At 39.7% G+C, this 17,819-nt stretch overlaps 1 protein-coding gene across 4 annotated transcripts in view; it reads right to left on the bottom strand.

Annotated features, from left to right (window-relative positions):
- Positions 1-3,294: 3,294 nt before the first annotated feature.
- Positions 3,295-17,819, bottom strand: part of stxbp5a (syntaxin binding protein 5a (tomosyn)) — a 70,453-nt gene continuing 55,928 nt past the window's right edge. Inside the window, exons 16-27 of one of the 4 annotated variants that reach the window (XM_060883848.1) lie at positions 16,561-16,739; positions 16,163-16,288; positions 14,927-15,078; positions 14,020-14,082; positions 11,553-11,600; positions 10,806-10,855; positions 9,527-9,809; positions 8,960-9,323; positions 7,296-7,461; positions 7,103-7,214; positions 6,738-6,958; positions 3,295-6,595 (exon numbers count right to left, since the gene is read on the bottom strand). In XM_060883848.1, the coding sequence (XP_060739831.1) occupies positions 6,554-6,595; positions 6,738-6,958; positions 7,103-7,214; positions 7,296-7,461; positions 8,960-9,323; positions 9,527-9,809; positions 10,806-10,855; positions 11,553-11,600; positions 14,020-14,082; positions 14,927-15,078; positions 16,163-16,288; positions 16,561-16,739 (1,806 nt within the window). In that variant the 3' untranslated portion in view covers positions 3,295-6,553. The remainder of the gene's footprint in view (positions 6,596-6,737; positions 6,959-7,102; positions 7,215-7,295; positions 7,462-8,959; positions 9,324-9,526; positions 9,810-10,805; positions 10,856-11,552; positions 11,601-14,019; positions 14,083-14,926; positions 15,079-16,162; positions 16,289-16,560; positions 16,740-17,819) is intronic. The other 3 variants (XM_060883850.1, XM_060883851.1, XM_060883852.1) reach the window with 3 other exon arrangements.

The following is a 17,819-nucleotide window of genomic DNA, read 5'->3' as shown; positions in this document are numbered from 1 at the left end:
TTCATTGGGCCTCCAAAAAAACAAAAACAATCATTTGTAAATATTTCACACTTGTTATATGCATTTGTCCAGCTGGGGACAATATCTTCTCTTCTCTTCTTCTACCAACAATCTTTACACACACACACACACACACACACACACACACACACGTGTTTTCATATTCAAATCATGTTTGTTTCCTCTCTCTTATTTATGAATTTAGTTGCATCAGTCAGCTTTGGCCTGGAGATATGCTGAGTAATGTTTGACATTTATCAGTCAGTGGTTATCCAAAATAATATTTAATAATTTCTGCTTATTTTACTCAAAACATGGCAAAATTTCATACGGGTTATCATTCATAAATTAAGTATAATAAAACAAAACATAAGGAGGTAAACAAAGTTTTATTCACATGAAATTATGGCATGTTTTTGAGTGTGTGTGTGTAGCCTGTTGGTTGATCAGATGACATCAGGTGGGCAAAATACATATTACAAGTGTAAAATAGATATTATACACAGAATGGTGCTAATTGTAGAATTTTTGATTTATAAGCATTCAAGTCAATTTGGCCTGTAAAAAAACAGGTTTTATTATTTGCTGACATTAAAAATGGTCAAAATGGTTTCAAAACAATCTCTTGCCCTTGAAATATACCAGCCTGTAATTGTGCATTAACTTTTGTGCCTCTATAGTGAAAATAATTCAAAATTTCTGTTTTTCTTTTTAACTAAAAAATGAGGCATTTTTGTATATAAATAAGGTTTATTATACCAAATATATATTTTTGCAAAATATATGTTAATATGTTGGAAACAAGTTACAACACTTGTTGTACAACACTTACAACATACACTTACAAGTTAAGACTAAAAAGGTAAAAAAAAAAAAAAAAAAGGCTATCATATATAGTTCATTTTTTATAAGCAAAAGGTCAAAAGGTCAAATTGACTCCTAATTTGTATAGGACGACAACACAAGGGTTAACTAAAGACCAGCCTCAAGCTTCAAGCTCTTTCATTTTCCTTTTTGAAAGGACCTGGTTAAGAAATAGAACTTTATTAGCAATGTTTCTGCCTTCCTGTGTTCGCAGGGGCCTCGGCTAACATATTTTCCTTTTTATTACACTTATAAATGATGTTTTGTACGTCTGTATGTACGGAAGGGAGAAGCTGTGTTTACTGTTTTTACAGAAACAGAACTTTTTATATAGAACCAAAGTAAATCAGTGAATTTACATTAAAACTACAAGAAGTTGTTAAACGAGCTCCTTATCTGGAGAACATCTTAAACGTTTAAGAAGAAAATGGGAAAAACTTTCAGATCTTATAACTGGCTACCAGAAGAAGAGCAGGAGCAGATAAAAACTGGTAACCTGCAGTAAACGAGGTAAGAACCTCCAACTATACAAATAGCTTAGATTTAACTTTGCTTTAACAGCTAAGTGATTTTACATTCATGTCAATAAAGCAGAACTGAACTGAACTGGGAGAAATTTGTTTTCTCTGAGATAATGGCTACCCCGGCTAACCAAGCAGCCAACTTACAGGTACAATAACTAGCCTGCTGATAAAACTAACTGCTAGCTTACTGCTAATTCAGTATCAGTTACTGGTTAATTTATTATTATTAATTTATTATTATTATTATTATTATTATTATTTTTAAATCTCCAGGTACATGACAGTTACTTGATAGACTGCAGTAGTGGGATGTTTGCACCAAATTAGCAAGTGTGTACAGACTGAAAGATCACTGAGGTAAAAGACTCATTTTAGAAGGTTGTACAGACCTCCTCTTTAACACTTTATTTCAGAAAGCAGAAATTTACACTTGGTTTCATTAAGTTTACTTTTTTGTGATATATGGACTTGTTGGCATTGATGGTGGTATCTGAGTGCTAACTTGTGTCCTGTTGTGTTGCTTATTTTTCATCACCTCACGCCAAAACGATTCCATGCACATGCTCTATTATTACGATGAATTTAGCTCCTTAGTTAGCATAGCTATATGTCTACTGGCTATAAAACAGTGGAAATCTAAGTAGAAAGGAGGAACCTAGAGGAAAGTGAAAGACTTATGTAGCCAAGCTGCACAAATGTTCAAAACAACAAACAAAAAATAGATTTTCCCTGGTTCCATAGACTTTGGGGTTGTTCAGAAGCCTCGTTGCTGCCTAAACACCATGTAGATCATTTCTAATATCAGAATATAGAATATACTGTAGATTTTAAGTAAAGATTATAGAAGAAAAAATGTAGAAGACTTTAAAGCTTATTGATGTTTATTTTTTTTGTATTATTGGAGCTCATAAAGCTTTGCAGGTATGTTGTCAAGTTGAGGATGCTCCTAATTTGTTTCCAGTGTGTTTAAACAGAGGAAAACCCAACACCCTTACCCTTCATTACTTTCATGCCTTAGATGGCAATGTTTGCGGTTGTGTCGTCCTAAATGCAGCTCCAAACCCAGGCTTCTCATGTAGATCCTTTGTCAACAAGCAGTTCTAAAGTTTCTCCTCATTCCATTAATAAATTATTTGAGGCACCGTTTTGTAAATGCTGGGACGGAGGAAGGAATTGTAACTATCGTTAAAGTAAAAATAATACTGAATCAATCAATGATTCTGATTTCCACATCATGATACAATGGTCAACTCCCATGTTGGTGTTATATAGGCAAGAACTTTGTCATATTTGTCCCTTTGAATTTCCGGTTAATCAATTCATACATTTATGCTTTTATCCAAAACATTTATCTATCTGAGGTGAAACAAATGCTAGATTCCTGAGAAAACAACATTTGGCTACAAATCCAGATTAAATTAATATGTTTACATGCAACTAAATGATCAGTTACCAGTAATCTGATCGAAAAGCCTTTATTGATCCGACTGAATTTGATCTGAATGAAATTTTAAGCTATATTGTAAGGGGTAGGGTAGATCTAAAATAATCCAGTAAATCAGATATAACCATGAAAACACATGAATCAGACTGTTTTCTTTATTGGATTAAAAATGCCCTCGTTTATATGTGAAATTTTGTTTGGAATATATTGTATGCAATGCACGTGTAAATGAATAATTGAATCCCATTGCAATGTTTAGGGTCATTCGGCTATCAGATTGTATTCGTTAGGATTCATATTGATTCATTTATTCTAAGCATGTCACTATTACACACTGTGATAAGATATCACTGGAGATTTCATTGATTACTGCAGCCTATTGTTGCATCTTATTAGGATAAGCTGAAGTGTTTTCAGTAAAATTGCTTAACTTCACAGCACAACAACGGCGACGTGGGTTAAATTCGTTTTTTATTTTTCATTGCACAGTAATCTCTATCTACATTAATTCTAAATCATTTGTGGCAGCAGATATTCACAAACATCCATGTGAAATTTGCATAAAACTGTACAAGAAAAGTGGCTACAATGAGAAAAATACTGCAACCCACCGAGAACTGTGAAACTCAGGAACAAGGGAGATGAAGCGCAAGGAGAGAGAGATAGAGAGAGAGAGAGAGAGAGAGAGAGAGAGCGAGAGAGCGAAAGGATCTACTTCATAACAGAAGTATACTATATTAAAATACAACGAGCTGATGGATAAACAATATTAACCAAAAAAAAAAAAACATCAGAGGAAGAAGGCGCATTATTAGACATCGCAGTTTCAGCAGGGATTTTTTTTTCTTTCTTGGAAAAAATGACAATCAACATCCACACAGACAGAATCGGAAACGAAGGAGGTGAGGCCTGAAAACCGGCTCGAAGAGGACACACACAGCCTGAGAGTGGCTCACACTTACTGCACTTACTGTCACTGAACATTTCAACACACATTAGATTACTGATGAACAATGATAGTGGGAACCGAGAACATAGAGGTTCTGCGTTAATGACTTCTTTTTCCTTTATTTTTTTCTTTAAAGGTCAAGTAAATTATGTTAGCAGATCCAACACAACGGTTCCCCAACTATCATGATCAGTCTCTTTTTTCCCACACTGGACTTTTGTGCTAAAACAATTGGTTTTAGTCTGAAACGCATACAGACGTTCACACTATCTCACTGGACGTCAATAACAAACCCCCAACAAACCATTCGCTTAAAACCAAACACAAAGCTTCCGAACAGAAGTAAAACGTATCGCTCGATCAATTACGTTTTAACTGTTCTGATTGAGCTTTCAGCTTATTCGCAAGGAATCATTTGACAAAAACTAGTTTGCAAGGACGTGTTAATGGAAAAGACGGTAAAATGAAATAAACACGCTTTTACACGCTTTAACTCAGAAATGCTAATTAAACTGGGAGGAATTTATACCAACTTATATTCTAAAACATTTTGACATGGCAATAATATATATTATACTGTATAATATAATTTATGTTTTTTTTTTCTCAAATTAAAATCAATGAGGAAAGTAGTTTTATCCACACGGGTCAAGAACCACACGTAAAACCTCACTAATACAACAATGTCCCATATTACTAGAAGTAACGGTTAGAAATAAAAGCACTGAAAAAAAGTAAATCTTTGGCATTTAACAACATATAGTATGGGGACTGTCTTTACACCGGTTCGTCCGCTCTCGCTCTTCGATTTATGGTCCCAGATTGTCAGACTAATTTATTTACACGATGGCAAAAAAACTTGGGGAAGAGAGAAAGAACGAGAGGGAGGACGTAATGCTCTGGACAGAGAAAAGAAGTCTTATGTACAAACACATATAGCAGCAATGTCCTTGCACACAATAAATTACACTTGTACTGAAATTACAGTTGAGGGAAAACGTAATTGGACGTTTTCCAATTCAATTGCTTTTGATATATCGATTTTTTTTTTTCTTATTTTTTTTTAACGAATACCTCCCCACAAAAAAACTGCACAAATAAATTTAGACAGCTGGTATGGCTTTATAAACAGTAAAGATTAACATCCCGAAGTGACCCTAACTATTGACTGAGAGTCGAGTGGGCGGAGCCACAGACTACATTACGTTTGTGTCACTGGTTTAAAGGCAGCACCTTATTAACCTGTTCAAGCTTCAAAACAAAACGCTAAACAGGAAGGAAGTGTACGCCTTGTTTGTAGGTTGTAGATATATTCACACGAGTGACCGCATCGTCCGGACATCAAACTTGGACACTCAGACCGAATGCATTATTCTTAATTTCAGCATTAATGTGGTATAAGTGCTTGCTTGTTTTAAATAAAAGGAAAAATTTAAGATTAGGAAAATATACAGAGCTCAATGCTCTGGAACTATGAGAAATAAAAGAGATAAATAAAAATAATATGTAAAATAATCACAATGATAAGAGACGTGACATATATTTCTGAGAAGTAAAAAATGATTGAGTGAGAAAGTGATATCGGTGATGCCGAATTGGATTATGTCCATATATAATCTGGTCATGTTGTTGATGTTAGTCTTTATTTCTCAGCCCTTTTTTTTAAAAAAAAAAAAACAAAACAAAACAAACAAAAAAACCCCCCTCCATTTCAGCCCTTTTTCTGTACTGGATACCTGGGCACATGAATATACCATCAGAAAAGAAAAAAAAGGTATATAATTAGTTAACACACAATTTCTATTCTTTCCCAGTTTTATTCTTTCGAACATTTCCGCTTTTAGCTCGATAAAACTTATTTGACTAATTAGAAATAAACCCATTCAATATGGTACTTTAATGTAAAGTATTATTGTGCTGATATAATCCATGAGACAATTCCCAAATGCAAACTAGAATATCATGAAACAAAATGAATTAAACCTGAAGAGAACGTTTGACTCTTTCATATTTTTCGGTCTTGTTGAAATAAATAAATAAATAAATAAATAAAGAGAGAAATGGCTTTAAGAGAAGTAAGGACAACTCTCAGGGTCATTAGGTCCATCTCCTCCATGACAGTGACATCAATTCCTGTTAATGGCTAATCCTCAAACCTCCATACTCCAGATGTGTTTTTTTTGCACCTCAACAGTCCAAATAAAAACAGCTTTGATCAGTTCAAAAGTTGAATATAGAGATTTATATAGAATTATGTGCAGATTATTTTTCACCCTTTTCTTTTTTTTTTTTTACTATCATTCTTTCTTTTTACAATGGCTGTTTATTTATTTTTCCCTTTTAAATGTATTGTTTAGCTTCTGGTTTTCTTCTGAGAAGGAAAGAGATGAAAGAAGAAAACAGCGTGAATGGGAAAAAATTTAACTCCGAGGCTCTGGAGAAAATCACCTCAGCAACAGTGGGGGAAGGGAATAACAAACAGACAAAACAAAAGAAAGCAGATGGTGGATGTCTGGTCATGTTTTGACATGTAGTCCATCTAACACACGCACACACGTGCACACAGACACACACACACACACACACACACACACTTCTGACAGTAGGACTGAGGTCCACACAACATTGTGCCAGAAATAAACAACGGATCCCAGTGGTCCAGGAGGAAAGAGATGAAGGACCAAAGAGGGAGGGAAGGAAGGACGAGAGAAAAGATGATGCTCTCTAGATAAGCGGTTGAGTCCCTTTGTGTTCGTGGGGCTGAACTGCACATCAGAACTGGTACCATTTTTTATCCTTACACTTCAGCATCATCTGCAGCACACATAAAAAGAAAAAAAAAGCAATTTGAATCACTGCATAAAATCACACAGAAAATGTGGTAAAAAAATGGTAATAATGGATTGAAACTCAAAATATTTCAGCATTAAGCTGTGAGCTTAAATCAGACTGGTACCTCGTGGGCGTGTTTGGTAAATGAGTCAGCGCTAGCCATCATGGCCGCTGTCCGCTCTTCCACCTCGCCCAGTTTTTGTCCTCTCTCATCCAGTGCTATCCTTGCACGAGCCAGATCACCCACAATACCTGCTGCTGCCCCCTTCATGCCCTCGATGCCCCCCGGTCCAGGGATGTGCTGAGCAAGGCTTCGTGATGCCTTACCTGCCCCAGACTCACCAACTAAGAGATGGAAAAACTGATAGTGAAGTTTTCAAAGCATCTGATGATTTTATTACAATAAATAACACGTTAACTTCAAACTCAGGTGTCTTTCATCCATATCATATTTTATGATTGGGTGGAAAAACCCATTCTCATTCTTACAGAGGTCTTCTCGATCCAGTGACTGAGCTCCTCCTCCAAAAAGGCCCTTAAAGAACCCCCTGTTCGGAGCCTCTGGGGTCTCCACAGGTGTGAAGAGCTCACCGAGCATCTCCTGAAAGGTAGCAGGTAAATTTTCATGGAAGTTTCAGCAATCACCACAAACAGCACCTTAAGATGTATAATGTTTACAAACCTGCAGGTTCTCGCAAACATCCTGGCTGTAGGTTATCCTCTGGATCTCAGTTGGGGAGGTCAGGTACATGGCTTGGCCCAGGTTGGTAAAGCAGAAGGTCCTGGCTATCCTCATGTCCGTCAGAGGAAGGTAGTTTACATCTAGCAACGGCCTGAGACCAGGTAAACTGGAGGTGGAAGACAACAATGGACAGAACTCATAAGATTTCATTCATTCATTCATCTTCTACCGCTTATCTGAACTACCTCGGGTCACGGGGAGCCTGTGTCTATCTCAGGCGTCATCGGGCATCAAAGCAGGATACACCCTGGACGGAGTGCCAACCCATCGCAGGGCACACACACACTCTCATTCACTCACACAATCACACACTACGGACAATTTTCCAGAGATGCCAATCAACCTACCATGCATGTCTTTGGACCGGGGGAGGAAACCGGAGTACCCAGAGGAAACCCCGAGGCACGGGGAGAACAGGCAAACTCCACACACACAAGGTGGAGGCGGGAATCGAACCCCCAACCCTGGAGATGTGAGGCGAACGTGCTAACCACTAAGCCACCGTGCCCCCCAATTAAGATTTGAAAAAAAGCTAATGATGGGTTTTGATGTCATTAAAGAGTCAAATCAAATTCATAATTATAATATCATAATTAGAACTCAAGAGCTGAACTAACACGTGGAGTTTTGTCCTTCTCTGTGACAGAAATAAGCATGGGCAGATAACATCCTGATCTCTGTGTCCTTGCTAAAGATTTATGAGTTGCTGGGAGAGACAGACCAGACAGTCTGCATGATGCGCAACGTCTCCTCCCATCTGCAGACCCTGGGGCTTTACAGGCACTGACTTTGGCAAACAAAACAAGGGAAAAAAACTGAATCCTGCCGATCTGATTGCCAATAATCCACCTCAAAGACAAATTTTTAAAACCAGCTACAGAAATAAGATATTGGTAGTTAGAGTCCACTTTAAAAGGAACACCTATACATCATCTTTCCTAACAGCCAATCACACTGCAGTTCCTGAAGACATTGTCCAGACAATTACAAGGAGGTTTAAGCTGACCTTAACTCAATAACTCTAAGACACCCTGTGGAACCTTCTGGAAAGTTTTATCTCTTATGTGACTGATGTAGGAAGTTGACTAGATTTCAAATCAGGAAGCTGTTTTTTAGAGTTGACAACAATACTTGGGGTTTTTTAAAATAAAACTTGAATTTAAGTTTTTAGGTTTGTGGTTTGTTTTATTCCAGAAAATTTGCTTGACACTCTGAAAAGTATGTGCACCATGGTTAACTTGTTTACCACACAAAGGCTGAGAAACAGAAGACCAATACATCTTGTGTGAGATGTTAATAGAGATGTTATTCTGTCTGAAACAATTATACATTAGGGGTGTTGTCTCTTCCAGGATGATCCTGCCCCTTCCACAGGGCATGAGGGGTCACAGAACGATGCTCTCTACCACCATCACCACCACCATCAATACACATAATGACCCAATATTTCTGTGTTTATCCCTGTAGTAAAGTCTAGAATCTTGCTGTACATGTAAACCTTTAGGATTTTGTGTTGCGGAAACTCCGAACTGTGCTCACCGATTACAAGCAATAGAAATAAGATGTCTTTCAGGAAAACTGCAGGAAAGGACAACGTGGCTTACCTGAGGATCATGATGTGTCCGTTGGCACAGAAGCACGCCACACAGAGGCCTGGTCCCACCTGCACCACGTCTGCCTGCAGCACAAACGACGTCTCTGTGATGTTGTGCTTGAAGACGCAGGTTTGTGAGGGTAGAGAAATCACTTTGGCCTGCTTCTCCGAGCATACCACCATATACTGGCTCTCAGTCAGGTCTTGCGAGGTAGAGGGTGAGACGGACACCGGCCTCCTCCTCCTCACTCTCTCCTTCTCCTCGCTGTCAGTGTTTGGTTCGTACCACAGCTCCGATGTGGGCGGGAGCAGGGAGCCTGTGTTATCCAGGAATGCCAGCCGGACGATGCTTCCTTTCAGCCGAACGAAAGTTCCTAAATGGATGGGGATACGATGCAAGTGTGATCATTAACACCAACTAATACTGGAATTATTGTCTAAACACTCAATGCTTATTCACCAAGTGTTTTCTAAAACACATAATGAGGGAGAAATATAGAAATGCTAATAATCCAGAGTTTTAACTTATCTATAAAATCAAGAACAGGATAAAGTCAGAAATAAAAACCAAACTCACCACTGGGTGAGACGATGACTGGCTGCAGTAACCGCTGCTCTCCTGGAGGGGGCATGTTTAGGGAGATAGCAAGGACTGTACCTAGCGAAGTGCCCACCCACAGGGCGGGGCTTTGGGTGCTGTCCGTTTTACACGTGTACGTCTGGGAGAAGAAGAACGACGTTATGGCTTCTCGTGTGTCCCTGTCGATGCTGGTCACGCTGGAGCTGCGTGAGCGGCTGAATGAGTTGTCCCTGTTGTCTAGCGGTATTGAGCCCCGTGGTGGACATACAGAGAGTAAGACAGTAGGAGAAAAACAAGAAGAAGTAAAGCTCCCAGTCCACCAATGCTTCATTAATTATCTACAAATGACTGTTCATTTTCAATGAGAGTTTCCAAATTCCTGCGACTAGATGTGGGCATTTCCTCATGAACAAGTGAAGTTTAAGTTTAGGCAGGCTTGGCCGAGTCCTTTGCACGTGATCCGTGACATTCTCGTATGGACTGCTAGCTATCAGCACCATCCACTCATAAAAGTTATTACAATGGCAACCAGAAGTATGAATGCCTACTGACAACATTGTACATCGACTGGTGACTTAGAGTGCTAAAATCTGTATGTGAACATAGCAACAAGGAACCGGCATCCTGCCACCTTGACGATGGTTTGATGTTGTAACCATGCTTTTGTTGACTCTTTGAGATTCTTTCAGTGCAGTGAATGCAAAGGTTGCTAAAAAGTTTTTGAATTTAATCTCGCTTGTGTATAAAAAAAAAAACACCACACACACCAAAAAAATCCCTGCTGAAATAAATAACTGCAACTTTTCAGATTAGACTTAGATTTTAGCACAAGCATAAAATATTTTACAATATTTCCAAGAAACCTGAGGTCAGTTGCTTAATTTTCAAGAATCAGTATCTGTTTGGTCAAATCATGTGGGATCTGATTTTATGCATGAGGGTTTATCTTCATGGACGTCTACGCGTATTGATTTTTCTACAGAACAAATTAATTACGCATTTTATCAGATGACTGAACTTGACCTCAGGATTTCAGAAGGAGCGGTGAACTAGTCGGTAAAAAGTTGGTTAGAAACAGAGTGTAAGGATTAGCAGGTCTGAGACAAATCCATTATATACAGTAGTTTGTTACTATAGAGTTCAATTAGAGATACAGTTTTTCAGAAGTTCTCCGTTTTTTGCTCACTGACGTGAGACAAAACTACCGACTCTCCGGAGCCTCACATGATGCCCCGTTTTCAACAATCTGTGAAATATGAACGAGTCAAAGCTTACCCAAGTCTGGCTTTAGCTCAGTAGGCAAGCTTAATTTCCGTGACATCTTTGCTGGAAGACAGAAAACACTTCTCTTTACAAACGTTGAAGAACGCTTGAGGATATAGTCATGCACTATATCTTGGGGGTGATGATGGATTTCAACACAGCTGAAAATATTCGGATTCAGAAACACAAAACAGTGTAATGGGAATCAGGGACAAAACAAACGCTGCATGCTGGACACACATAACCAGGGAGAGGATGTTGGATCTCACAAAAGCCCTGGGAGAATGACAGCGGCAGCAACCCCATGCCACAAGCATGCACCAAACAGGAGAACAAACCCAGGGGGTGATAGTGGTCGAGGACGATCAGACTGAATCCTGAACCAACACTTTAGGTGAAGGGAAGGTGAGTCTCGATGACGCGAAATTATTTATAGATAAACCCCAACACTTATTCACTTATAACTAACTGAGATCAACAAGTTTTTAATTTAACCCCTTAAGCACATGTGGCCAGGCAGAAGGTCATGTGACCCAAACGGTGAGGCGTCGGGATGCACCACGCTACACATTACACACTCCACACTATACACGTGCTACAAACATGTAGCATGCAGTCCACATTATCCTTTCAGATCAATCCAACAGATACGGTTTCTTCTGTACTGTTGATCTTCTGCAGGTGTTCAGACAAAGACAGTAGTTGCACACAAAAAAAAAAAAAAACGGTCAGGGTCTTGTCCTTGCTCCGTTCGTCTTACCTCCTCTACCACCGCCATTGTAGAACTGCTGATGGTTAGACGTCAACACTTTTTTGAGGGGGGAAGGGGAGGAAGTAAAGTAAAGCATTTTGGGGGTTAGAAACGTTCTCTCTGTCGGCGTCTGAAAAGATCATGAAGGCTAATAATTATTGATCTGGTTTTTGTCTGTAACAGCAGGCATATCTGGATATTGTGTACTGTATAAAGGTTCTAAACTGTGTGTGTTTAGAGTTAGGCTGTGCAGCCAGCCAAGGAAACACCTCAAACCTGGTGACACCTCAAATCCAGTAGCAGTTGAGATGATTACTCTCCAGGAAAAAAACTCTCCAGGATTTCAGAAGTGAACGCAAAATCAAGCAAACTATGCAATCTATGCACTATAAGCTGGCAGTTTACTCAAATTGACACGGATTTTCTGCAAATTTGGGCAGAGTTGTGCCGTGTGACATCAGATCTCATAGGAACTCATTGTATGTGTCTCACTGAGAGGAGTTTTAAAAAAAAAAAAAAAAAGAAAAGAGTCTGCTGCTTGTGATTTCAACAGTATAAGTTGTTTTCTGGGGAAAAACAAGCACCAAAAACTCCACAAGCTGCATCGGAAATTTTGTAAAAAAGCTGCAAAATAAAAAAACAGTTGGCCACAACAATCATGAAAAACGTCATGAAATCCTGGAGGGATGCGCTAGTGATAAAAAAAGGTGAAACTGGTGGCCCTCTAGTAAATTTAATAAAAATTATATTATATATCCACCTAAAAAGATATGAATTAATGCTGTCTCGTTTGTGTGTGCACGCTATAATTAAAGTCAAACAAAACAGCCTTGAAAGTATAAAGTCACTAGCAAAACATATCTGTTTGCGTAACTTAGCAGTATTACAGACACATTATACACATTTTTTTTTTGCTAACTGCTTTACACTTTCACCAAAATAAAGTGCATGTTGCCAGAGACCTCTCTTATTTATCCACCCAAATGTTTTGCTCTCTTCACCTATTCCGACCGAGGACAATGTACAAAGCAGGTCCCAGGTAATGTCTTCACTCTCTTGTCATGAATGTTTTATCTCTGATTTACTTTCCTCTGTATGGTGATGACTGAATATCAATCAATCAATCAATCAATCAATCAATCAATCAATCAATCAATCAATCAACTGTATCACCCTACAAACCCTAAAAGGAAAAGGGTTATGTTCCTCACATCTAGACTGGTGGACACCTGACCATCACACTCCATATCCCTCATTAATGAACACAATTCTCCACAACATCTAGCAGAAAAATCTTCCACCTTCCCAGTGTGAGGACTAGAGAGAGAGAGAGAGAGAGAGAGAGAGAGAGAGAGAGAGAGAGAGAGAGAGAGAGAGAGAGAGAGAGAGAGAGAGAGAGAAGCAACGAGAGAGGAATAAATCTGAATGTTCCACAGGGATGTGTGGGTGTGATGGTCAGGGTGCACAAACTATTAGTGCATGGTTTAGCAGTGTAATAGCACCTGGAATAAAATTCTGAAGATAAACTATAGGGAAGGAGAGTTAGAAAAGGTGTGGTGGGAAAAAAAAGCTTTAAAATTAAAAACGATGGGAAAACACAAGATCTCGAGCTCCAGATAATCACGAGCAAAAGTTTATACACCTACTTATTACTGTATAAAGTCCATGTTGTTTGATATTGAAGCTGAATGGAAGTGTGTAACAGACTAAGCGATGAATCCGCTCAAGATTGTGGATCCTACACTTCTGAGCTATCTAATCTAATCAGTCATCCTCCAGGATTTCACAATTTTCAAATCACAGAAATGAACGAAAAATCAAGCAAATGTTTTCAAAATGCCGCAAATTTTCCACGGATTTGTTCTTGAGACATGCGCCGTGTGACATCATCAACAGACCTTGTTGTTCAGCCTTGTTCTTTCACGTTTGTGAACATGAATACAGATCTCATAGAAACTCATTGCAGGTGTGTCTCACTGGGACGAGTTTAAAAGAGGAATCCTGTGCTGGTGATTTCACCAGTTCAAACGCAAAAAATCTATGGACGTTGCACCGTAAATTTAGAAATAAAGCCACAGCATTTTGGCTGCAACAATCAAAAACAAATTCCTGCAGAAATCCTGTAAGAACTGAATAATAATTCAAGATGATTGCAGCAGTTCTGTATCCTGTATCCAGTGGTGAGCTAAATCTCTAAAGTCTTGACTAATGACAGTTCATACTAGTCCAGTCAAATCAAAAGCTCTCCCTGAAGCTAGCACGATCAACCAACCGACCAACCAGCCGACCAATAGATCAACCGACCAACCCGTCACGCTGTGCGTGTTAATTATGTTGCAAACATTCTTGCATCTCTTCTCAGCCTCAGTTTATATGTGTGTGTGTGTTTGTGAGAGAGAGAGAGATGATTGGTGTAATGCTGCAGCTCCAGACCTGCTGCTGAATGATCCATGGCATGCACTGAAGGTCATATTACCTGAGGTGGGTGATTTGCAGCGGTCCTCTGACGTCGCCGAGCCTTCGTTGATGTCACACAGCCCTAAAGACACAAAGAGCAGTAACACTGATGCAGTAAAATATTCTTTACTTCTGTTTCATGATGATACTTTCATACTCCTAGTTCACATAATCATAACCTACTATTTCATCTGACTTTTTGTTGTGTCAATGTTCAGTACTGACTTTATCAATGTCTTTGTCATGTGGGAAACAGCAGGAAAAACACACGTCTCACATTTGAAAGTGCCCTGAGTCATTTTAGATCAGACTCACAGCCAGAACATTTGTTACTTGTTTTTACTGATTGAAAAATTCCTATAAGTCCAATTCAGTGATTTTGTCACTATATATGACAGATGATAGATGATGGATATGACACGCCTGATCTGAAGCAGCACTCTTCAATACAATTCATTTAGGATGGAAGGATGTTCAGATGAGTGATATAACAACTTTCTTCTTGTGTGGTACTTGTGCAATGGCGATACCAGGCTGATGCTCAGGCAGATAAAAGGACAGAAGCAGAGCCCACTGCTTAACCCTGCTCATTATCCATGACACATGCTGTAATAGTAATCTGATTGCCAGTCTGTCACCAAAGCACGAGAGACGTTACTTCATTACTGAGCGGTGTTTATTTGTCTGCACTTCTGTATTCCACCACTAGAGGTCACATCCCTGTATCTACACACTAGCGCATTGCTGCATCTGCTTCAGTCAGCGTGCTGCAGGACTTCACTACAAAATACAGGATGTCCAGGTGACTAAAGATAGAACTTTGGTCATTTTCTTTTAAATTAACTGACTCAAGCACAACAAGTATTTCTTCTCTGTCTCTCTCAGTCTCTCTCTCTCAATAACATCACTTCCTGTCAATGTCTCACCTCCCGATGGCTGCCTGCTCTTGCGAGGTGATCGAGGTTGTCTCTGATAAGGGTCGCCGGATCCGTACAGCTCCACGGTGCTCAGATTCAACAGAACAGTCTTCTGGAGATAATCGACCACAACCAGGCCATTAGTATTGCCAAAGACCACGCTACAGAGAGGGAAAACACACAACGTGCACCAAGAGTCAGTGTTGTAAAGTAGCGGAGTACAAATACTTCGTTACTGTACTTAAGTAGAAATTTCACGTATCTGTACTTTACTTCGCTATTTAAATTTACGTCAACTTTCACTTTTACTCCGTTATATTTCCAATAAGCATCTTCGTTACTCGTTACTACAAAATAAAATCAGAAGAAATGTGTGCGACTGCAATAAGGGAGGTTTGGCGAATCACTGCTCCTAGATTGCATTACGCTCCGCACTCTCTACGGAGAAGCTCAGGGACGCGCAGGCACAGTCAGAGCTGGAGGTGTTTATATATAATGTTAATCGGCGGAAAGCCGCAAAGACGGCAACCAAAAGCAGTGAAACTTCACTATTCTTATTACCAGAGTTGTAGCACAAACAAAATATTAATGCAAACAATCCATTCAATACTAAATAAAAATAACATTTATTGATTTGGTCTTTGTCTTGTGAATATTTATTTTATTAATGACTGCATTCATTGGACACACTGTTTGGAGAGAATGCACACATACATGAACTGATCTGATTCAAGACTGGCATCATTACATCATGCATAAAATTTTGGTGTCCACTTTTGCCATTTTAAATTTATACCATAACTTTTGGCTTACTATGTAGTCATATAATATATAATATAAAACTCTTCTTGTTTTTAATTCTCACTGAGGGCTAAAACCCCTAAAGATGAGACCCTAAAACCTCCTCTGATCTTATGCCTACCGAAAATCACTGAAATTTTACTTTTTACTTTTACTTCAAATACTTAAGTACAGTAAATATCAGATACTTTAAGACTTTTACTTGAGTAATATTCTAAAAGGTAACTTTCACTTCTACCAAAGACTTTTTCTAGTACGATACTTGTACTTTTACTCAAGTATTGCTTTCTACTACTTTATACAACACTGCCAAGACTGCGTTCAGTTATTCCATAATCAGAGGACTCGACAGGTCTGGAGGAGAGAGATATGATCAGCTGGATACGATCAATGAATGAGTTTGAGAATTTCAGGAAGAGAAGGAAAAGAATAATGAAAGCTCACAGGCCGTATGAGGAGTTGATGGCCAGGCTGCTAATCTGCTGCGGTGGCTCTCCATTGACCCAAACCAACTGAACCACCAGCTCCACCTGATACCCAGGAGACTGCTTCAGAGGACTGCTGCGTACCCTGATAATGGGTGAAAAGAGGGGGTAGGAGCAGGGAGAGAGGTGGGGGGGTAGAAAGAGGGGTGGGGCAGACAGTAGAGGGTGCATAGAGAGAGAGAGGGCATGGCAGAGCAAGAGGGGCAGGGGGCAGAGAGTGAGAAGGAGGGGGCAGAGAGGGGAGCAAACGGAAGTGAGAGAGAGATCAATTCCATTCAGAAACTGTACAGTGAACCATGGAGTTGATGCTGATAGAGTGAGACAGGAGAGAGGAGAGAGGAAAAAGAGAAACTTTACTTGAGACAGGGAACATTATCTCTAATGCCGTCAGATGAGTTGCTGCTGGTGGAGGGATGTGGGTGTGGGCCGGCGTTCTGCGGACTCGGTGAGGTGTTTGGAGTGGGAGGAGCCGGAGTCTGATCTCCTTCAGGTGACTCGAGGTCGTTCAGCTCGTACTGCAGTCGGACCTCCAGTAACTGTTTAAACACAATCATCAGCTTTAATACAGGTCTGAAATCTGCTACTTTCACTCATCGTTATCATCACACTGTACGAGACCTAGATCCTAATACGAGTTCTGTCCGATGTCACGGCTCATTACAGCAAATAAACTCATTCTGCATGTTAATTATCTAACTGCAGACATTATTAATTCTCTGCCTTGGCCCTCTGAGACCTAACCCACTGTGTCCTGTCCCTCTGCGTCCTGTCCCTCTGCGTCCTGTCCCTCTGCGTCCTGTCCCTCTGCGTCCTGTCCCTCTGCGTCCTGTCCCTCTGTGTCCTGTCCCTGACGCAGCTTATCCCCGCCCTGCACCAACGTTTTTTGTATCCATAATAATTATTGCGCTGTCAGTAAATGGCGAGAGCACAAATCACTTTAAGCACTGATGTGGCATAAAGAGCTGCGACATGCCAAGTCGATAGCAAGTCCCCTGAAAAGAGCGTTCGCTAGTCTGTTGGGAGCCGTTTGGTAATTTGCACTGCTTTGCTTGACTCATTTGTTTTCTCTGCAAAAAAAAAAAAAAAAAAAATGTTATACAAATCAATCAATGTAATTAAATTCCACCCAGAAAGATTTTAATAATTTAAAAGGATTCCCAGGAGTGTCACACTTCATAATTTAGGGGACGGCACTGAGCGTGAGTGTGTGTGTGTGTCTGTGTGTGTATCCAGGGGACCTAAGGTGCTAATGGGCTCAATTTGCTTCAATTAAGCCATGCTGATAACATTCAACAGCTGATGGCACTCATCCTAATCACCCGCACTGCGTCTCTACTTAGCACTTAGCGCACAGCTTGGCAAAGACAATCACTGAAGGTTGCTTTGAAAGTTTTTCCCCTAAAACAAACACCTTGACTCTGTGAAATCACCAGCACAGGATTCTGTTGTTAAACTCGTCCCATTGAGACACGTCTGAAATGAGACTCTATGAGATCTGTACTCATGTTTACACACTCGTGAAGCAAGGTGGCTGAAACAATTCACAAAATGTAATTTGTACGATATTTAGGCAAACTTTTTAAGGATCAGGGGACATCCGGCATCTCACAGAGACA

Source organism: Tachysurus vachellii, chromosome 12 (genome assembly GCF_030014155.1).
Source record: "Tachysurus vachellii isolate PV-2020 chromosome 12, HZAU_Pvac_v1, whole genome shotgun sequence".
Lineage (NCBI taxonomy): Eukaryota > Metazoa > Chordata > Actinopteri > Siluriformes > Bagridae > Tachysurus > Tachysurus vachellii.
The sequence above is the reverse complement of the archived record's forward strand: the minus strand, read 5'-3'. Positions and strand labels throughout refer to the sequence as shown.